The sequence below is a fragment of the Psammomys obesus genome, unplaced genomic scaffold (genome assembly GCF_907164565.1).
Source record: "Psammomys obesus unplaced genomic scaffold, mPsaObe1.curated_primary_1811, whole genome shotgun sequence".
Lineage (NCBI taxonomy): Eukaryota > Metazoa > Chordata > Mammalia > Rodentia > Muridae > Psammomys > Psammomys obesus.
The window spans coordinates 5437434-5460022 of record NW_026596166.1 but is presented as its reverse complement, the minus strand read 5'-3'; the positions used below and the strand labels follow the sequence as shown (position 1 = coordinate 5460022).

At 46.4% G+C, this 22589-nt stretch overlaps 1 protein-coding gene across 1 annotated transcript in view; it reads left to right on the top strand.

Moving 5' to 3' along the window:
- Rhoj (ras homolog family member J) overlaps positions 1-20967 on the top strand; it is an 83176-nt gene extending 62209 nt beyond the window's left edge. Inside the window, exons 2-5 of the mRNA XM_055595528.1 lie at positions 3174-3232; positions 12545-12709; positions 14781-14876; positions 20034-20967. Of these exons, the coding sequence (XP_055451503.1) occupies positions 3174-3232; positions 12545-12709; positions 14781-14876; positions 20034-20171 (458 nt within the window). The 3' untranslated portion in view covers positions 20172-20967. The remainder of the gene's footprint in view (positions 1-3173; positions 3233-12544; positions 12710-14780; positions 14877-20033) is intronic.
- Positions 20968-22589: the final 1622 nt, after the last annotated feature.

Genomic DNA, 22589 nt, shown 5'->3' with positions numbered 1-22589 from the left:
GGGTAGTGAGTAGAAGGACAGATGGACTGACCCCTGTCCTCAGAACGGACTCCATGTGCCCTGGTTGGGTATATCCACCCAGCACGTGCTGGGAACGAGTATGTAAGTCAGATAGCTTCTCACCGCATGCCCCTCTCACACATACTCTGTGATTCCATTCTTAAAATGTTCTTATTCCATTTATTTAGGGCAGGGGAAGAGCATTCCACGGCGTATACATGAGGGTCGGAAGATGACCTGTGGTAGTCAGTTCTCTCCTCTACCGTGTGGACCCCCATTTTGAACAGAAAAGGAAGACGGGACGTAGGGGTGTTAGAGGATGTCCCCAAGGTCGTGCTAATGATGAAAAGCAATGGTAGGATTCAAAGGCAGAGAGGTCTGGGGTGAACAGTCCTGCTGTGACCTCATTTCATGGCTGATTAGCACTCGGTGGCAGCACCTTCCTTCTATGAAGTTGTGACTGATTCCTTGCCAAGCTGTGGAGCCTCATGGGAGACAGGCTGGCAAGCAATAAGGCATCCATTGCTGGTCCAGGACTCACAAAGCCGTGTCTTGTTCAACTGATACTGACATCTGTCTCTGCCATCCCTTGATGTTCTCCAGCAGAAACAGGAAAGAGGGAATAAAGTGACTCTCAAAGAGAAGGATCCAAGCTCTAAGCCCTGCTTTTAGCATCCATCCAGCAGGGCTGGCAGAACGACACTGAAAATCTATCACGTTTCCACGCCAACAATGGTATCCTCCCCTATCCTGTACCACCGTTCTGCCTTAACCGGAGGAAATTCTCTTCATTCCTTTTCTTTCCATTTCCTTAGCCAAAGGACTTTAAGAGCTTGACAAAGCCTACAGAATAGAGGCCAGTAAGGGAGTTACAACAGCCTGAGAAACTCAGGGCCATCGTTGCAGACTGGACTTAGACATCTCCACCTGAAAGCCTTCTCCCACCAAATGCTAGCGTGTAAATGCATGCACACTCAGCCATGTTCCCGGTCCTCTGCATTATCCTAGCACAGTGCATCCTACACCACACATGGTGATGCTTTTTACTGGCTCTGAATCTTCTCGTTCTGTTTCCAATGCTGAGCTCGGTCCAGGAAGCCCACAGGCCGCTGGAGAAGAGAAAGACAAGCGTGGGGAAGAGGAAAGTGTACAGACACTCCGCTCCTGGTTTAACCTTCCTTGCACACACTTATCTCCGGCCTGGTGAAACCCCTGGAGTCCCAGCAGCCAAGGAGAAAAGGATGGGGCCTGAAGGAAAAGGGGCTGGAGGGAATGGCTGTGCTCTAAGAAAAGGAGGGCTCGTGTGAGAGCTGGGCTTTACTGACCAAGGTCACAGCCATTGTTTAGGAACATCAGTGTGGCCCCTGGAATGGCTCAGCTTCTAGTGTTTGCCTCCTATTGGCCGCGGGCCTGTGGGTGACGGAGCAGTGCTCAGGATCTCATGAACAGCCACCCTGACCTCCATGTACCCAGCTGGAGGCAGGAAATTCCATGTTGTAATAACTGGATTTCTTCCATTCATTCTTGATCCATGACTAGGTAACCGATTGGTCATTAAAGGAACCATTTAGGCCAATTTCAGAAAGAGCAGCTCAGGCCCTTCTGCCAGTGTGCACAAAGAAAGAAAGAAAACAGGACAGAGAGCCCTGGGTACCTCTGGTTCCTTTGCTAGCATGACTTACGGCAGAAGCAAAACGTTTAAAGGCCCCACCCCTGTCAGTGAGCATTGCGGCGAGGATTTCATAGAGCTGAGTTTGGTGTTTGAAAACACACAGAAGCGCAGCCGGCTGCAGTCGGTTTATCAAACTGGACACATGTGGATCCGAGAGTAGAAAAACAGTCCCAGTGCCTGAGGAGGCTGCTCATTGAAAACAAGTGCTTTTCAAGGAACGGCATTAAGAAATGTTTTCACATACCTGAAGCCCGTCAACAGGGACCAAGTCAGGAACTCTGAGCAGCCGGCTAGGAACTGTGGCTGACACACTAGCCAACCAGCCAGCCTTCAGTGCCTGTACAGCTGGTGGCAGGGGGAGGCAGCCCACTTGTACTTTCTCATTGTATATTTTCTAATCAATTTGGGGGTGGGGGTTCTGGCGAATTTGATTTTCTATTTCCCAGAAGAGCTTTGGGGTTCCTGGAAATGTAACCTTGCTCTCCCCGCTCACCAAGAGAACCATATCCCTCCTGCATGCAATCTGGTCGCTCTCTGCTGAGCAGCAGCTTGAGACTTTATGCCATCGAGACATGTGCGGAGCGGCTAGTGTTCCCACATCACTCCTCACTTTAGGTACAATTGCTTGGCGTGGCACCAGGCCTGCTGGGTACATCTAACCCTGCAGGTACATGATGCCACATACCGAAAACCACGTGCCCAGACAGCACCTGGGTTTTGTTAGTATCTCAAAGTCAGATAGAAACAGAGGGGCGTGTGTGTGTGTGTGTGTGTGTGTGTGTGTGTGTGTGTGTGGTGTATGTGTGGGTGCATGTACATGCATGAGTCTTCAGGTGCCCGTGTGTGCAGCAGAGGCCAGAGCTAACTGTCTTGTGTCTTCCTTGATGGCTCTCTCCGGTTTATCTTTTGAGACAGGGTCTCTTGCTGAAGCTGGTACTCACCAATTGGCTTGACTGGCTGTCCAGTGAGCTCCAGAGATCTGCCTGTCTCTGCTCCTTCTCTGTACCCACGCAGGTTGCTCACAATGATGCCTAGCCTTTTCACATGAGTTCTGCGGACCCAAAGTCTTCCTGTTTGCACAGTAGGCACTCTACCAGCTAAACATCTCCTCAGCCCCAAGAACACAGAGGTTTCTAATGCTTCTGCATCCTGAAAGGCAGCTCAGAGCAAAGAGAGTGACAGCCTAGCCAGAAAGGAGCCTAGCATCCTTTATGTTCAGGGGGGCCATATCGCAGAGCCCAGTAAAGGTCACCAAACAGTCTATAGCGTACTCGAGTAACGTCAAAAATATCCATCTCCATTGAGAGATTTGGAGGTGGCTCAGACCATCTGCTGCTGCTGCGCCCAGGGTTCTCTTTCATTTGGAAACTCTGCTGTCAACTTGGTTTAGGATATGCACCAGCGAGACATATGCTTATCCTTCCTGCCCAGAGAGATGCTGGCATGAGACATTCTGCTGATGGAGGCCCACGCTTATGAATTCTCTCCTCTTCTCCCCTAGTAACCGTGACGGTGGGGGGCAAGCAGCACTTGCTCGGACTGTACGACACCGCGGGACAGGTATGTGCTCACCGTCCTTTGACTCATGAAGGGTTGAGGGAAGGGGTGTAGGAGAAGGAATGGTTCATTTGGTTCATCATTCAGAAGACACCCATAGACGTTTCCCATTCTGATCATCTGGGGCTCATATATTTTCTACCCAAATGGCAACCAAATATGCATTCTTAACTTTAAATATATATATGATTATATATATAGTTTTACATATACTCATATATATATATATAATTGTCCAAGATATGATGTGTCAAATACTGACAAGGCATCAATACTCAAAATAACATTTCTATTCAAGAGTTTCAATTACCTCCAGCCCAAACCTATTCCACGTCCAAGATCTACACATCTATTTCATAAATTGCAGCTTTGCCCATTCTCCCCCACACACGCTATTTTCTTTGCCTATCTTTTATTTGATTTACCTAATGAACCGTGAAAAGGTTCAAAAGGAGATGGGCTGGGTAAGATGGATTAAGCACTGGAAGGGAGCAAGGCTTTGGATACAGTCCAATGATGGAGGTCAACCCCAAACTACTGGGAACCTGAGAACTGACTCTAAATTTTCTAAGATTCCCCAAATATTCTTATTCGGTGACAAGTGTTTTCTTTTGGGTTTGAGAATGGAAGGGCATGGACTTGAGTCTGCAGTGAATCTGCACATGGCTGTCCTTGGGTAAAAACACCTGGTAACTGCCTTTTCTTGCACCTCACACAGAGCTGTGGAAAACACCCAGTGTTAGAAGTTCGCCTGGGAGGAGGAAGGGAGATGGATGAGCCATGGATGGCTGTGGCCTAATTTCTTGGATAGAGCGTGTTACCATATGTCTTGAATCATTTATTTAGGTCAAAATCAGCGGGTTGTTCAGTCAGTCCAAATTTATACAGCTTAAGTCCTTTGGAGTGAGTATTTGACCGTGGTATTTCCCACTGTGAGTTTCTTAGTAATTGTTAATAGCTATGCATTTGTAGAGGCCTTTTCTCACAATTATCTGGAGATATGTCATTTTGCTCAACTTGAAAGCTCTCTCCTAGAAAATAAATAAATGGGATCTCTTCAAGGTTTTCAGCGCACATTTGCAAAGACCACGGACAAGTGTCTGTGGGACATCAAAGCTAGTGTTTTACAGCCAGGTCAGGGAGCCTGGATCCTCTAGCACCAGACCCAAGGCTCTTTCCCAGGACCCTCCAGGTTCTGCTCATGGGCAGATGGCTGTTTGGGAAAAATCACTGTCAGAACTAGGGTGACCTCTCCGATCAATGTCAAGAAACAGAAACATAACTAGGGGGGAAAATGTCCCCATAGCTACTCAAAGGGAAAAAATCAAGTTGGGTCCTCTGATACAAGAGAGTATAGTAGCTACAAGAGAACATCTCAGCAATGAGGCCCGTGGATTCGGGCACAGCATGCCGTCTCGGTTCCTCACAGCCTCACGGTGCGTTCAGTCCATATAGTCCAGCTTGCAAAGCTCGATACAGCAAGGACTCTCTCATGCTCTGAAAGTCCTCTGCCCCCCCCCACCTTCCGGAAGCCCATGCCCGCTCAGCTTTCACACTTCAGTAATGGTTCCTATGTATCAGTTGCCCCAAGAACAATATCCCTTGATCTCTATTTCATTTTACACCCAATAAAACCGTTTAAACACTCTTGTAGAGTTGAGTTATTATTTCCCATTACTCTGTCTTTTAAATAAAAAAAAAAATACAAGTCTAAGAATGGAAGTGATAATATAGCGTGAAAATATCTTTAAATGTCAAATGGAAGCAAGTAGGGCGACCCCCAAGCTCTGACACAGGGGTGAGAAATGCTGTAAACTATAACAACAAATAAATTCAAGCTTTTTCTGTAACTTAATCTTCACCTTAATTCTTTCCTCCACTTATTTTAAAGTCTCCGGGCAGACACATTCACAGGGGAGCATGAAGCACGGGGAAAGGAAATAAGAGCATATGTGAAGTCTCCTTTTTGGGCCTCAGGTTCCATGATTAAGGACTTTAAAAGATAATTTCAAGACATCTTGAAGGAACCGAAGTAATTAACCAAAAATGTTTGAGTCGAGACCCAAGGGAGGCATTTCGGCAGGGGAAGAGCTTAAAATACGGGGACACCCATTTACAGTAAAGAATAAACTGTCATTCTAGAACAATGATTCTCAAACTTGACCCTGGGCCAGAACCACCCAGAACTTGTTAAAACAAACAGCGACAGGGCTCCACCCCACCGTTTCCAATTCCAAGTCCAGGAGGAGTCCCAAGAATTTGCAATCATGCTAGGTTTCCATTGCTGCTGCCCTGGACAGCACACTTTGAAGGCCAACGACTGTGCTGATGGCTGACCAGCAGTGTCGCTCATATAATGGAGCATCTTAGAAATGCAGACACTACCTGGGAGATGGAGGCAGCAGGAGCCAAAGTTAAGGTCACCCTCAGCTACATAGGAAGTGCAAGGCCATCCTGGGCTGAATGAGACTTTGTCTCAGAAACACAACAGAAAGAAACACAGGCACCTCACGCTCCAGCCCCAAATCAATGAATTTACGCCTTTGATGGATGAAACATGTTCCCAACACAATAACTACATCTAAAAATTAGCCAAAACAGCTTCACAACAGATTTAGTTTAGAAGATGTCTTAGTCCAGGTTTTCTAGGGGAACAAAACTGATAAAATGAAATATATATATATATATATATATATATATATATATATATATATATATATATATATATTCATTAATAAAATGTCTTCTAGGCAGTAGTCCAACTAGTCCAACAATGGCTGTCTACTAACAAAAGGCCCACAAACCCAGTTGTTCAGTCCCATGAGGCCGAATGTCTCAGCTGGTCTTCAGTATTTGCCAGAATCCCAGAGAGGTAGGCTCTAATGCCAGTGAAGGAATGAACTTGCTACTGAGAGCAAAGAGCTTCCTCCTTCCATGTTCTTATATAGGCTGCCAGCAAATGTGTGGCCCAGACTAAAGGCCGGTCTTCCCACTTCAAATGACGTATTAAGAAAAATGCCTTACAGGTATGCCCACCCACTTGGGTTTTAGTTAATTACAGATTGTGGTCAAGTTGAAAACCAAGAATAACCATCACAGAAGGCTTGTCCCAAAAGTTCCAGTCCCCACCCTAAGTGGCATAGTCTACCCTTCAATGATACTCTAGAATGTTCCTGTAGTCACAAGGTTGAAGAATACCTACGACTAATTAAAAATCACTCGTTGAGTCTATTACTAAATAAGGAAAGAGAAATGACTTCAAAACAGATTGATAATTCTGGAACCACAAATTCACAAAGGAAATACATCTCTAACTCCAGCTATCAAGTTCTAGCCTACTTTAGTAATTACATTTTCTTACATGAATAACCCAAAGAGGTGTGCCCTCGCCTTTGCTCTGAGCTAACTGTGCATTGGGCAGTGGAGAAGGAGGGTTTAGAGGTGGAAGGCAACTCAAGAAGCAAATGTATTCTGAAAGATCAGGTGAGAGGAACTTGTTATCCCCACCCTCAAAGACAACCCTGAGCAAAACTTTTTTAACAGGCATCCAACATGGCGGCTGCAAAGTTAGGCTCAAGACTCTCCTTGCCATTTCACAGCTCAGCCAAGCTTTTGCTAACTAAGGGATTCTCAGGGAGTCATGGATATGTTACCAGCACATGGACACTGGCTTTCTCCCCAGACTCCTGAGACAAACTATCATTTGGGCTTTAAAGAAAGAAAACAAAATTTCAGAATTCGGTTGGATGGAATTTCAAACACTAGGGCTGGGAGGGGATGGCACACATTTAGTCCCAGCACTGGGGAGTCATAGGCAAGCAGATCTCTGTGATTTCAAGGCCAGCCTGGTCTACAAAGCAAGTTCCAGGACAGCCAGGGCTACACAGAGAAACCCTGTCTCAAAGAAAAAAAAAATCAAACATTAGGTCAGTAAGGGATTTACCCTTCAGATCACCCAGCAAACAACATGCCAGTTCTCAGGACTAATCAATAATCTATTCACACCAGATCAATTCCTCTGAATGGCACAAACTCCTTGCCAGGTGGTCACAGTGTCTCTGAGAGTGGCCCTTTGCTCAGATATCTGGCTCAGCTACAGGAAGAGACTCAGAACTCTAAAATGTGCTCCAGGTCCCACTGGCTTGTTTACCATGTGCCATGAGAGAGAACACGGAAAGCATGACGCCAGAGTGGTGAGGATTTAGCCTAGCTTGAGCACTCATGGCTTGGGGAACGGCAGCGTGACGGGGGGGGGGGGGGGGGGGGGGGCTTCAGGCCAGTGCTCAGAGCCAGGATTCCTTTGAGTCTACAGTGGATCAGCCATGGTGGTTGAGGCATCTCACCCTCCTCTCAGCAGACCCTCACCCAAACAAATGATAGTGAGTGAAGCCAGCTCTCGGGCCACACTCTGGATGGGTGTATCTCAGAGGCAGCGAGTACTAACAGAAATGGCAATGAGCATCACTGCCAGAGGGAATGAGTTTCCCCCTGGTGCCAGGAGCCAGGAGCAGCCTTCTCTGCTATTTTCCTAAGCAGACACCAGGTTCTCGTCAGAGAAGTGAGCCTGAATTCCGTGCTCATGAGCCCCTCAAGACTTGAGGCTGGCCTGCACATCGTGTTAACAATAGGATGGTATCTCTCACTGCCAGAGCACAGCCCCACAGCAGCTCAGCTGTCACTGTGGGAGCAGGAAGACCTCATTGTCTTCACCAGGCCACACATCTTCACCAGGACCTGATATGTGGAGCTCCTGTGTCCTCCACCCCCAACCTCCCCCCACCCCCAGGCCTTCTTCTTCAGAAGCATGTGATCGAGCAGGAGGTACATACAGCTGAGGCTCATTAAAGGCAACCCCAGGTCCACTTGGAAGCACATACAACTTCCTCTTTTGCTATTGGCTGAGCCAAAGGGCCATCTGGAGCTCAGGGTCTGGCATCAGCACTCCAAACTTAGGAAAGTTTGCCTAAAACCTCACAATACATGTTTTTCTCTCAATAAGCAACTTGACTTTTCTTATCCCATGTATTTCAGCGTGGTTTCTACGAGTGTACTGTTTGGAGAATGCTGCTCACTTGATGGGCTGTTGGTAAAAAAGTAACTAGGGACCCATTCTTATCTTTCCCCAGGTTGGGAAAAGTAGAGGTGAAGGACATTGCCTAAAAGATGCAGTCACAGTTTACGAACATTTGGATCTCATTACTACTTAGTCCAAAAAAGTGAATTTCAGAGTCATCCCTGGTATCCAACAAGGGTAGAGGCTGGGGTTCCAGGAACTGCAGCTGTCGTTGACTTTAGATGAAGGATGGCCTTTGACTCCGTCATTAAAGTGCTTGCTCTTCTTTCAAAGCACCATTACAAGAAGTCACACATATTAAAGCATTGTAGTCTCACAGCGATACGGGCATTTTACAGTTTACTGACAAAGAGACCGAGGCAAAGAGAACTCACCGCAAACTACACGAGAGTAGTAGTGACAGGAGTGGCAGGGATTTGAATCCAGAGATTTCACCTCCACCCCTGTCTCTCTTGGGCAACATCCTGAGCTCCCACCCTGTCCTGCTTTCCGAGTCAAATGACTTACGGGAGAATATGAAAAACGGGGCTGGTGCCCACAGCACTGGAAAAAATGTCAGGAAGCTCAAAAAAAAAAAAAAAGGAAGCAGAATTCTACTCCCGGCTCTTGAGTGTCTGAGGCAGAGGACAGGACTCAGGGCTCTTCCTTACAGTGCAGAGAGCAACCCCTGGGCACTCATCAGCCTTCTAGACTTCACTCCAGACCTGGTGCTGAGTGCAAATCCACAGTGCAATGAGGTGATCCAAACACAAGGAAAGTTAAGGGCTCCGTGGCCCCACCACTGTCCCTTCATAATGAAGCTGCTCGTGAACATACTTAAGGCCAGTCTGTGCTGAGCGTTCCTCAGATCTTTACAAATAATCGCCCCCAGTGCCTGCACCTGACAGCACCAGCTCCACCTCTGTGCCGAGCCCTTGCTTGCCTTCCCCCCTCGCTCGCCTTCGGGGTGCAATGGGTAGCAACTACTCAAAAACCTACATGGTCCCAAATCCCAAATCCCTACCTACCCAACCCAAGCGCAAGTCCCCTCGTGTCCATCTTAGCCCTCCAAAGAACTGTCTGGTGGCTTTTGTAAGTTAACACATCATCTCTTCAAGAAGCACCCAAGCACCTATAACCCAGATCGTCTTCAGCTTTAGAAGGGGCCTCAATGCAAGAAGAACCATTCAGCCCTAACTCATAGCTGATCGGCAAGTGTGCTTCACCGCAAAGCTCATTCGAGCCATCAGTGGGTATGAATTCAAATGCCCAAGAACCCCAGAAGGGGTTCTTTCATACTTCCTAGCCACAGCCACAACTGAGGGTAGTAAGCTCCTGGTATTCATTGAAAGTTTTTTTTTTTTTTTCTCTATAGTCGTGTTGAAATCTATCGGATGTCCGATTGGGAGGTTGTAAGGCTGACAGCAGGGAGAAGGAAAAATAATAGTACCTGGGGCTCCAGAAACTTGAGCTGCTTCAGAACTCTGTCAAGCCGGGCTTTAGATACCTGGTTGGCTAATGGAGATCAAAAGAGAAGCCCATTGCTGGTGAGAGACCATCTTTTGGAAGTTGCTATACTACCCTGGGTCTAGAGGATCTTCCGGACTTGACATTGGGATTTTCCAGTTCTGTCAGATAAATACTGTACCAGAGGAACCAAAAGAGGCAGGAAACGTGTCTCGGTGCACATACATGGAACTGTTTTGTGTATTTTTCGGTCTCTTTCCCCAACTTGCATCCCAGTTCTTCACCACCTTATACAGTTCATGCAGCATTCTTGTCAGAGCCACAAGTCCAGTGAGGAATCAATCCTTTTAAAGGGAATTACACAACAGAACCAAGGTTCCTACAGCAAAGAAATCTAAAACCCGGAGCTCCGTGAAGCCCAGAAGCCAGCACGCCACCAGAAGTCCCTGTCCTGGAGGCCTGAGCTGCTTTGTCAGGGGAGCAAATGGGCTCACCTCCCTTTCCTGTCATCTAAGCAGCGTTTATTCAGTGGCTAGCAAATCAAGGATTAAATAAACACTATCCTTTCAGACCACCAGCTGTCGGCTCCTGCCTTGCCTGGTTCTCAGGCTAATCCGATTGTTTTGGTTTGGTTGTTGGGGGTTGGCAGAAAGAGCAGCTAACATTAAGATTTTAACTATACAGTGTCTGCTGCCATCTTGTGGCAATTCGGAGCCAATGCCTGCTGTCGAGCAGACAATGCACCCCTGCAATAATGTAGTCCTAGAATAGCCAAGTTTAAAATTATAAAAAATAAATTCTTAATCTGTCATATAAAGTTCACATATAGCAATAGCAGTCTAAATCAAAAGCACACAAATGCTTCCTCTTGGTACTCAGTAACTCAGTAGCACTGGTCCATTACTGACATCTCTAAACTTTGACCTCCTCTCCTGTGACACGTGAACACTGATGGCACTATCTGTCTAGCGCTTGTGCAAGAACTCCAAGAGATAATGCATGCACTTCTTGCAATGGGGTGCCTGGTCCTTTGTAGGGATCCCCAGACTCATGCTCTGGTGATGAAGATGATGGGGCTACGCACAAATCAGTTGTGTCCACTCCAGGTCCACATTTGACCAATCAGTACAGGATTAGTCTTCTATACCCAGCCCAATGTGCCAGGGGTTCTGATTTGCTCAGAGTTGGAGCTGGAGCAGGTGCTCACATGGTAGTCACTGTAAGCCCCACTTTTTAAATTATTTTAATTTTATTTTGTTATTTCACGTGTATGTGTACTTGCCTACATGCATGTCTGTGCACCGCTCACATGCCTGTGCCCCACGGAGACCAGAAGAGGGCCCTGGAGTGTTAAAACCATCGTGAGCTGTCATGTTAGCTCTGGGCATTGAACCTGGGTCCTCTGGAACAGGAGCCTAAATACACTGACCCATCTTCCCAGCCCCTGAACCCCGCTTTTTACAGTAAGTCGCCTTTCTCCATAAAATTATTTGCTGTGGATAGAGCATAGGGTAGAAAGTGAGAAAACCAATCGACCCGGCCCTGGATCCATTCAGGACAATCTGGGTAGAAGGATCACATGGCTGAGGACAGTGTTGCAAAGAGTAATACGTGCTGACCCCAGGTCTCTTCGCTTGTAGGTCTTAGCATGTGTCTGGATTTTTTTTTTAAAGCACTTCATGTAGCCTTAGTGAAAGCCACTGTGGTAAATTCCCACAGAAAAGCCGAGGGCTCATCAACAGGCCTGATCTTTCAAGGGTTTCCCTGCAAGCCCAGCTACTCTGGTGAGATGGGAATGGCCAAGCCACTCGAAGGACAATGCTCCACGACATGAGCACATAGGTACACAGAATATATGCATGTATGTAGCACCACTGTATGGACAGGTGTGATCTATGCAGTGGTGTGTGGACGCATATATCAGCAAGAAGTGTTTGAGCATATATTACTATTGGCTATGTGTTACTAAATCCCGTTAAAATATACCAAAACTTTTCCTTGAATGGCCTACAACGCCTTGGCAGCGAAACAACTGGCTTTTAACGTTGACCACACTATGGCACTGGGGCAAATTTAGGAACAAGTCCCAAACACGGTGCTTTAGCAGACACATCTCATTTGGCAACAATGCTTTGCTTTGTGTTCTAGCCTGCTCTGTGTTAACAATTCCTAATTGTTGAGGAGACTGAAGAGAGTCAGGTCAGTGGCCTACTCATTTAAATACACATTCCAGACAGTGCGACCCCACGGGCCCTGAGAGCCGCATCCAGTCCTGTGAACTGTGCTGTTTAAATGGGTGCGTTTCTGCAGACACAGGAGCAGAATGGTTGTTAGCAGAGCAGGAAGGGGCAGGAAGCGGGGAGAGATGGGTCAAGGCACAGAGTTATCGTTAGGCGGGATGGATAATTTTAGAAGCTGCGGTCCACAGACGACCACTGGGAGTGCGCGGTACGTTAGAAATGCGATGTCGAGGTAGATTTTTAATCACAATAGCTGTGTGAGGAGATGGATTTGCAGCTCCCCTAACTGTGACGTAACAAAACAGGGTGGCTAGACCTTAACCAGTTATAACAGAGAAGTGAGTGGGGAGACGTTATGACGTGTAAGCTGTGCCCCAATAAAAAGCTGTTCACGGTTTTTAAAGCTGATCCGAAACGGGCAGTTCGTGATCTCCATACAGCAATGGATGTAGCTCGGCTCCTGTGGACACGTCGCTGAATGAGTCCCGAGGACCACACAGACGCTCTGCGTGCTGCCCTCACCCACTCTCTCTCTCTCCCCCGTTCCTCCCACAGGAGGACTACAACCAGCTGCGGCCTCTCTCCTACCCCAACACCGACGTGTTCCTCATCTGCTTCTCCGTTGTAAACCCTGCCTCCTATCACAACGTTCAGGAGGAGTGGGTTCCGGAGCTGAAGGACTGCATGCCCCACGTGCCTTACGTCCTCATTGGGACCCAGGTTAAAATGAGGGTGATGGAGGGGAGGGCATGGGCCGGGCGGGCGGTGACCCCAGGATTCTGCCAAGCGCCGTGACGGAAACTCAGCTCTAGCTCACCCGTGAGCAGAGGTTCCGGAGGCGCACGGTTGTTTAGTTGAAAACTAGTTATAGAGCTATTCAATCTGACGCAGAAAGTTTTGGTGTGGCCGTTAAAATTAACCTCGCAGCTTGTTTTTCAAATAACAAAATAATTATTTTTGCAGATACTCTTCCTGCCTTGAAGTAATGAAACAAGCGTACACAGTAAAGAGAGAGAGAGTTAGACACAACTGTTTTAATACAGCAAAAGAGGTGTGTTGGTCCAAATGACCCTAGATTCAGACGGGGCATATCATAACAGGCCTCCTTGACTGCCCTGCTGGAAGAGGAAGATTAATTCTCTGCTCTTCATTTCCCCTAACTCCTTGGTCACACAGATCTTAGGAAAGTTAAAAAAACACATATTAAGAGCAGCATGTATCAACTGTTAAGGCTTCCAAAGTGTTTGGAAGCTGATAAAATCCCACAGCGTGAGTTGCCTCTTATGGTCAGTAAGCTTCTTGTTGCTTGGGCGTTGTCTGAACTGTCTGTAGTTTAAATGGATTTGGCTGTTTTAAATCTGCGTTGGTGTCCAAGGTCAGGCCCATACCATGGCTGCAGGGCGTTTAGTCTGCTGCCTACGCTACTTCTCTTGAGTTCTCATTTTGAATATTATTTGACAAAGAAATAAGGAAAAAAAAATACTTTCTAAAAACAGTCAGAGCAGATGTGTGTTCACTTAAATATAAATTAGAACTTATGTATCTGCCGAGCGATTGTACTGCTGAGTTCAAGTCACATTTCTGCTCTGAAAGATAACTGTTTGCTTGTTTGTTTAAATGAAGTTTTTTTTTTTACTTTCAATCCTGAATATTAATGTTTTTCCATAACAAGAAGCATAGATCCTGCTGCCAAAATACATAACTGGACATTCAGATCCCTCGGTGAGTTGGGACTGTTTAGGGCAGCCATTGAGTTCAATGATGAAGAAAAATGGAAAAACAAACAGAAACATAAAACCATGAATTTGCATAAGCATCATTCTAATCGACCGGATCCTAGCATGACCATAATGACTGCCTGTAGGAAGCAAACCCTGTGTGCCCGCATACACGGGGACACGAGAGCAACCACAGCATTAGCCAAGTGATCAGTCTGTTACCTGCTGCCTTCAAAGCTGCTCCCCCTGGAGAGAGATTCTCCTGCTTCATTAGGCGAGCCCTTTGGCCTCTCCTCCTTGGCACTCCCCTGCAAGACCTCCCTGTCTATTTATTATCTGTTGAAAAGGTTTGACAGGTAGCAAATCTCCACCCCTTTGAAGGTCAAGATAAGAAAGACAGAAAGAAAGAAAGAAAGAAAGAAAGAAAGAAAGAAAGAAAGAAAGAAAGAAAGAAAGAAAGAGAGAGAGAGGAAGGAAGGAAGGAAGGAAGGAAGGAAGGAAGGAAGGAAGGAAGGAAGGAAGGAAGGAAGGGAGGGATCAAGGGATCCAAAGCCACAAAAAAATATTATGTAATGAGTGTTATAAGTTACAATCGAATGAGTAATCACTACAAGATACCCAGGCCTATCTGTGCCATCTAGAAAGAGAAAACTCAAAACCCCAGACAGACAGTGCAGGATCATCGGAAGATGGTCTCAGCAGAATAAGAATGGATAAGGCCACCCTGCTGCATCTATGTTTTAAAAAGAAGAAGAAGAAGAAATGTTCAGCACACACCTTTAATCCCAGCCCTTGCAAAGCAAAAGCAGTCAGATCTCTTATGAGTTGGAGGCCAGCCTGGTCTACAAAGCAAGGCTTAGGACACAGGGCTACACAGAGAAACTCTGTCTCAAACAACCAAAAGAGAGAGGGAGGGGAGAGAAAAATCACTCTCTCAAACATAGCATAGGCATGTATAATATTTTTCTTGGAGGACATTCAGCAACATCAAAGGTTAAGGTGGGGAAGGGTGCTATATTGTGTTTTAAAGTAACGGATAAGGCCTGAAAACAGTGACCATGTCTTTGTCCCAGATTGACCTCCGCGATGACCCTAAGACCTTGGCACGCCTGCTGTACATGAAGGAGAAGCCCCTCACCTACGAGCACGGCGTGAAGCTGGCGAAAGCGGTATGCTCACATTTGAGTGCTTGGGGATGGGAGAACAACACAGGATTTTGCCTTAAACTGCATTGTGCTTTAACTCGTTATACTATGATTCTTCCTTGTTCTAGAAGGGCTGGAAGGGACCGTTTTGGCCAGTGTCCCAGTCACCAGGCGCCTTCTGTTTTCCATTAAGAAATTTCATGAGGTTCAACAGCTAAGCACTTACCATTTTGCCTCAGCAGTGTCTAGAACATAGATTTGCCCCATTTCGTATGAATTAAGGGGCGTCATTAGCTACACATCCGTAAGTCTCCCTGTTTATTATCACTGTAACTCATTACACGAGGTGTTCTGTGATTTGTCCAGGGAGAGACTTGGATCGAAATCTGACAGGGTTCTCTTTGTCTAGTACTTCTCTTCCTATAATGAACAGTTACTTAATAGTTGTGACAGTGTCGAGGATAGCATATGGAAAAACAACCCACAACTAAAAGTGACAGGGTGAGGAATCTAAGTGGCTGTCTGATGGAGCAGGCCTGGAATTACCTCTGCTGACCGTTCTTCACTTCAGAGGGTTTGCCATCACCAGTGACCTAGCTGCAGAAATCCTTCAAAATGTATTTGCCAGACACCAAATCTTTGCCTCCCCATCACCGCCACAACATGGGCAAAGGAGCCATTAACACGGATGCACACACGTATGACTCTGCAGAAGGAGACTTAGGGGCCACATTTGCCTAATTTGAATCTTTTCCTCCTTGATTTAGGCACCAATCTATTAACCCAAGCAGGAGATTTTAAATTCTTGATGTTTTACTTACTAAGGGTTAGTTACACGCCCCTAGGCAGTTATCACCTTTCAAAGCCAGTCAAGAATAACCTTAACTACAAATTACTCCTTAGCAAAAATAAGTCAATAAACGAATGGCGTTTCTCTTATTAAAACCTGTCTAAAGTACCAAACATAATACGACATCTTCGTTGGAACTGGATTAGTTATGGTATTTTAAGGGTACAATGCATGGGACATCACACAGACATTTGAGCCCTTCCAATCTCTGCCCCAGTTGTGTCAATATAACCAACACAAGCCATCCAGGGATGGTGGGATGCTAAGCCTCTTAGGGGTGAGGAAATAGCCTTGGGGATCAGGACCACGCTGGAATCCAGCTGTGTGCACACCAACACCTGGACACCTGACTGTCATACCCATCGTCGCTTCTCCAGCCGTGTGTGTGTGTGTGTGTGTGTGTGTGTGTGTGTGTGTGTGTGTCCCCTAGGAATCTGCGAGTTCTTCTCCAACATTCACCCTAATATACATGTTCATATATGTAATTGTATGTGGCTCCTAGCAGGAGGTCCTACTGTTTCTGCAGTAGCTCCCGCTCCATGTTCCTTGCCTCTGGGACTGTCCTCACCTTCGTTCTTGTGGCTTCCTAGCCTCACTCCTCGTTTGAAAAGTTGGCTTTGGGTTGGGGTTTTTTTGTTCCTCCGCCTCTGATAACGAGTCTCTCCAAAGCCTCCCATGTCGTTTCAGATTTATTTCAAGAGCAGCGGCTCCGTTCCCCACTTGCTTGGCTTTTGCCAGCCTCTCCTAGCAACTGCTCTCTGCTTTACAATCGCGTCAAGCATATGAAACCCAAACGCAAAGAAAACCAAGCAGTATTTTGAACTGGGTTTTGTGCCAATTCGTATAATTACAGGGATGTTTTTTAGTTTCTCCAGTCTTTGACTCCTCTGTCGAGTGCTTTATTATTATAATAGCTAGTATTGACGCAGTGTTGCTGGTGGGCCAGGCCTCCTCTTAGTTCCTCCTCGAAGCATCTCCTGTGGTGTGTCTATTACTGTCAGCGCTTTCCTACAGGAAACTAGGCTGAGAGAGGCTAGTGGCAGAGACGCCGTTCTCCACCCACGGTGCTCTTTGCCTCCCTCCTGGACTCTGTAAACAAATTCTTCAGTTTGGGGCTCCTTTTGCTGCCAGGGACAGCAGAGCAGAGTAGTTCAGCCTCTGGTTTGAGAGATGGACACATCCTCATCCCTGCCAGTTCCAGCCAACCCGCTGGTCTGTAAATGAGTTGGCAAGGGTCTTTCCTTCTTGGGCCCCTGTAGCTCTGCAATGAGTTACACACCATAAGCTCGGGTTCAGCAAACTACCCCTGTCGCCCTCCCTGCCCTCAGACTTGTCTGCAGCTGGGGAGAACTTTGCCCCTCTTCCTTCTAGCTACTGGCTTTTGCTTTTGTTTTCAGAAGGCTCTCATGTAGCCCAGGCTGGCCTTGAACTCAATATATACCTGAGGATATATAACCTTGATCCTTTTGCATCTACCACTTGCTGCTATCAACCACATCTGGATTTATACAAAGCTGGGAAACAAAAATCCGGACTTTGTGCATCCTAGGCAAGAACGCTATCAGCTGGGCTCCATTCCCCAACCTTCTAATTATCTCTATGCCTCTTCGGCATGTCCCACCCCAAGAAGAGGAAGGAAAAAGTTTTAGCTTGCCATTTCACTTGATTTGTCCTGTTGCAAGTTGGTTTGTTTTCCTTCCTTCCCATCAGATCTTCTGTGTTTTGGACCGTTGTGGCAATGTTTCCCAGCACTGGAAACAATGCACCTTAAGTATTGTAAAAAAGTATCAGAAAGGTGTTCTGTTTGCAGCCTCAATCTCTTCCTTTGTTTTGTTTTAATTCCTTGAAATGTGGCAGTCTGGTCAAGCCTGCTTCAGATTGCTCACTCACATGTGTGTCCCAGCGAGGAGTCTCTGAGCTTTTGCAGATGGAGCCTAAATACTTGGCTGTGTAGGTCATTTCGCTCCAAGAACCAGGAAAGGGCTCCTCTGTAAACAAGAAGGGCTGTGTTTCCTTGACACGATTTTCCATTTCAATCTCTGATGACTCTCACGAATTTTTTTTGAGCATTCTTTCTAACATGTCTGTGGCCTTTCTTTGAACCGGGACAAACTCTCTTCTCTGACCCTCTGAGCACGTAGAGCATGGCAACAAACAGTCGCCTCACAACTGGGCTCTGCTTCTCACACGTACGTCCCAACTCACACCCAAAATCTGTTGGCTACTTTCCCTGGAACTATCAGCACGTCACAATGTTACCTTAACCTCCTCACACAAGGACGCCTTTATGGACTGTCTCACTCTCTCCCCCCACATCAGAATTGGAAGAGACAAGTTTGGGCTCCTCCTGCCTCCTCAGGAGGCACAAGCTGACAGGCTAAAGCACTGTCCGTTGGCAGTGCGGTGGAGAGAAAGAGAGCAAGCTCCACTGGCCTCTCAGGGTCCCAGGATGAATAAACAGAAGTCAGCCAAACTCCCGGAATTTTCAGAATCAGTCTGTGGCTTTGGAATCATCAGTGGGAGGGTTGTCCAAACACAACAGCCTACAGCGCTTTCTAGGGTTTTTTCCCCTCTCTGCATTACTGACGAGAACCCTCACATCACAAGCAAACGGCCGTTCTGTTAGTCATTTACTTGCTGTGCCTTTTATATGTGTGCCTACCACGCGTGGATACAAACCCCTGAAGGGGACATTTCATGTCATTGTTAGGGGAGATTTTTTCTACCCCCTTCTTTTCCTCTCTCTCTCTCTCTCTCTCTCTCTTATATTGTTTTTAATTTTTTTTTGAAGTTGCTTCCAAATCTAAAGGCCAAACCATTGTCAAAACAAAATCCACAAAGGAAGCTTTCAACATGCACTGATGTTTTCAATTCCCTGCTTTCTGTATGTCCCATTGGCTTATAAAATAGTCATTCTTGTCAGAAAAGAATACTTTTTTTTTTTTTAAAATCACATGCTGTCTGGAGAGTGAACTTTGAAATAAATTTTCTTTCCTGCTGAGTCTTCCTATCAGTGACCTTTCAAACAGCCCTGTTCCAGCGGCTGTTAGCCCGGCCAACTTGTTGCTGGGTTCAGTAAAAAGGGACACAGAAGTTCATAAAATAAGAAAAACAGCACACCTAGCACACCTAGAGGACTATGGAGATGGCTTGTCATGTCGGAGCACTGGCTCTGCAAACCTAAGGATCTGAGTTCAAATCCCCAGCACCCACAGAGGAGCCAGCATGAACATTGTGACCCTAGCATTGGGGCAGAGACAGGCAGATCCCAGGACTTCGATGGCCAATGACTCTAATCAAAGCAGCAAGCTCCAGGTTCAATGGAAGATCTGCTTTTTTTCAAAGTTTCCTAATAGGAAAAAAAAAAAAAAAGTGTTTTTTGTAACTGTCCTTAATATTCAGTTCAGAGGCCCTCAGCACATAGTTGGCTCATGTGAACCTGTAAAACAAGAACACTCAAGTCTCCTCCTGCACCAAAGCCCACAGCCAAGCGCAGCCTTCCTGGCCAGTGACTTTTCTTAATAAGACTCAACAGTTTCTGGCGTGGATTACTACATTTCTTGTGGGGATCTTACAATTCTCAAATCACCCATTATATGAATTTTTTTTTCATCTTCAAGGAGCTAGAGAGATAGTTGAGCAGTTAAAAACACTGGCTGCCCTTCCAAAGAACCTGGGTTCGATTCCCAGCGCTCCTGTAACATACAGTTGAAACTCTATAGTCCCAAAGGATCTGATGCCCTCTGCTGGCCTCTGTTGACACTGCACATGTGTGCAGGTATACAATGTATGGCAAAACACCCATACACATATAACAATAATAATAAGGATAGTGGTAATAACTAATAATACAATAACAATTTTAAACAATAATTTAATTGTTTAAACAATAATTAATTGTTTTAATAACTCAAAATAGACCACTAACCCAGTACAAAAGATATATTACTTAAAGATTAAAAAAATGTACAGTGAAGGAAGGTATCTGCGTCAATGAATATCTTCTATGTTTTTATTTCTTCATGTTTTAGGGTTTTAACTTCACACGTGTTTTTCAAAGTATATTGATACTGAACAATGATAGCAAATAGGTATTATGCTGCCAAGAGACACATAGCAATCAAGGATAATCTATGATGGCGGCTACCCATGCTTCTTAGCGGCTCTGCAGGGCCAATGACACGGCTTTATTCCACATACCTGAATGTCACTGCCATATTCCATATAGAAATGACAGAACACTGGAAACAGGCTGTTTGTGGGACAAGCAGACGTAGGGACCTGGCCAGGCTGAGGGTTGGCACTCACGACTTTGCTTCTTTGTGTTTAAGATCGGGGCACAGTGCTACTTGGAATGTTCGGCGCTGACTCAGAAGGGTCTCAAAGCAGTTTTCGATGAGGCTATCCTCACTATTTTCCACCCCAAGAAAAAAAAGAAAGGCTGCCACGGCTGCTGTGCCATCATCTGACGTCACCGGAGACCCAGCTCCCCGCCATGCCAAGGCCCGTCCCGGTACCCTTCCCGGCCTCACGGCTCAGCTGCCTGTCCACGCTGCCACATCACTCTCAGGCCGGCCAGACCATCCACACTGCGAGGGGAATGCGCAGACAGTTCGCTGGCGAGGTGCGGAGGGCCAAGCCACCATCCGCCCTGTTCTGCATTCACCTCTCCCCACCCCCTACCTTTTTGAACCAACAGGAAGTCATGGCGGGGAAAACCAAGCACTGCATCCTGCTCCTGTGGCCTTAGTTCTTGTCTTCACCAAACTCGGGAACACAACGCCAGCATTTTTCTTTTTTCCGAGTCTGTTGTTTTACCCAAGTGTCTTAACGCTCGTTTCTGTTGCACTTTCCTGATGTCCAGTCAGTTGAGCCTCACAAATCTGTATCGAAGTCGTTGAAGGACGAGCTGGATTACACTCATGCCTACTGACAATGGATCTCTACCAACGTTCTTAGAGCCGTCATGTACCTCTGAACGCCTAATTACAACTTTTATAAACTCACAGACCTATACTTTTTTTAAAAAAAAAAACCTCTTTTTTAAAAAGAAAACACCCTGTGAATTTTTACAGCGCCCCCAGTTTGGCCAAAGATTTCTCTCACAAACGCTTCAGGTGATAGGGGGGACAGTTCTTGCAACATTCTGCTGCCTTTCAAACTAAAAAGTGAACCGTCTTTGAAGAAACAGCTTTCTGCTTTTCACCTGAACTGATCAGGACAACAATATTGCAAAAGCCATCTTCCGGTTCCAGGGGAGCGGGGGGGGGGGGGGGGGGGGGGGGGGGGGGGTGGAGCTGCCCCACCCTGCTCACAAATGTCTTTGCCCTCCTTCTGTTCACGCTTTCTCCTGTGCCCACATCCCTGTATTCCCCAGTCACGGCCTGACCAAAAAGAAAAGAGTGGGGGAGTAGAGGAGGCCCTGGACATCAGACATAAAAAAAATAAGGTCCCCAGGATCCTTGGGGGTCAAAGTGCCTCAACTTCTCCACTTGCTTCAGCTGAGAGTGCTGCTCAGCTTGCCTCCTTTGAGAATGGTTTCTAGCTGCCGCCAGTATGAAACCATTGCCTCTCTCCCTGTTTCCTTAACGCCTCCTCCCAAATGTCCACAGAGGGTGGGTCTAAGTGTTACCATTCCAGGTTAAGGCATTGCACCTAACCGGGAGTTTGGCCCTGAGCAGAAAAGCTCCCGGTGACATGACAATTCCAAACAGCCAGGGACTCTTCAGTGTTTTAATTAGAGGCTGTGATTGGCCCTGATTAGCCTTATTTGCTTATAAATGCCCTGGAATTACCCAAGGAAGCTGATTTCTCTCTCTCTCTCTCTCTCTCTCTCTCTCTCTCTCTCTTTATTGGATCTGTAAATCATATCTTAGCAATAAGAAATTATTTTACTTTTTTCTAGATTGAAGCTCCCTCTGTTGGGGGAAAAAATCCACTATTTCTAGTCTGTTTCTGCTCTTAGAGGAACTGCAGAAGAAAATTGTATGGTATGGGTCTTCTTAAGATCTACGACACCCCTTCAGTCTTTGGGGGGTTTGTTTGTTTGTCTGTTGTTTAGAATTTCTGAAATATATTCTTGTTTCATCTACGTGTCAATAATGTTTCCCTTCTCTCCCATATAATGGCTAAGAATTTTCCGAAGCACATATACACATCATAAGCGCACCACCTGAAAGGAAACATGAGTTCTGTAAGCCAAAGCTGGGCATTTAGAGAAAAAAGGGCTCTCTGCCTTCATACATGGAACTCAAATACGCATGAGTCACAATGCGATGGCGGCTCCCATTCATTCTTCACACATAGCAAAGAGTATAAGATCCTGTAAAAATGTTAGGGCTGTGAGACAGTTTCCCTGCAGTGTGGCATAGGTACATCCTGCTAGGCGCTACTCCTCACTTCTTATTGTTGTGGAGAAAAAGACAAAAACATCATGTTGGCTCCACCAAGGACAATTTCCCAAATGTCAAGAGGCAAAGCGCTCCCCAAGCCATCATCTCCGTAATGCACCAGTGAGATTTCCATAGCAGGACCTAATTTGTTTCACAAAATTGCCTTCTGCCCCAAGACTGAATAACAACCGTTCTGAGAATTAAAAATGAAGAGTCATAGATGTCAAAAGAAGGAGCTGCTAACAGTCCACACCCTCTTCCAAACTCGGCAAACGGCAGCTGATGATCCATGTGAGAACAGAAAAAGCCTCAGAGCCTGTAGCACAAGCTCTCAGTGTGCGCGGGAGAAACTCGCCAGGATCAGCTGAGAGAGGTGTGCTGTGCAGAACTGAGGCAAATCTTGACGTCTGCTTCCTGCCCAGCACCCAGCACACAGCACCCAGCCCCCAGCCCCCAGCAGCCCCGCATTGTAAACAACCCGGCATCACCCATGTC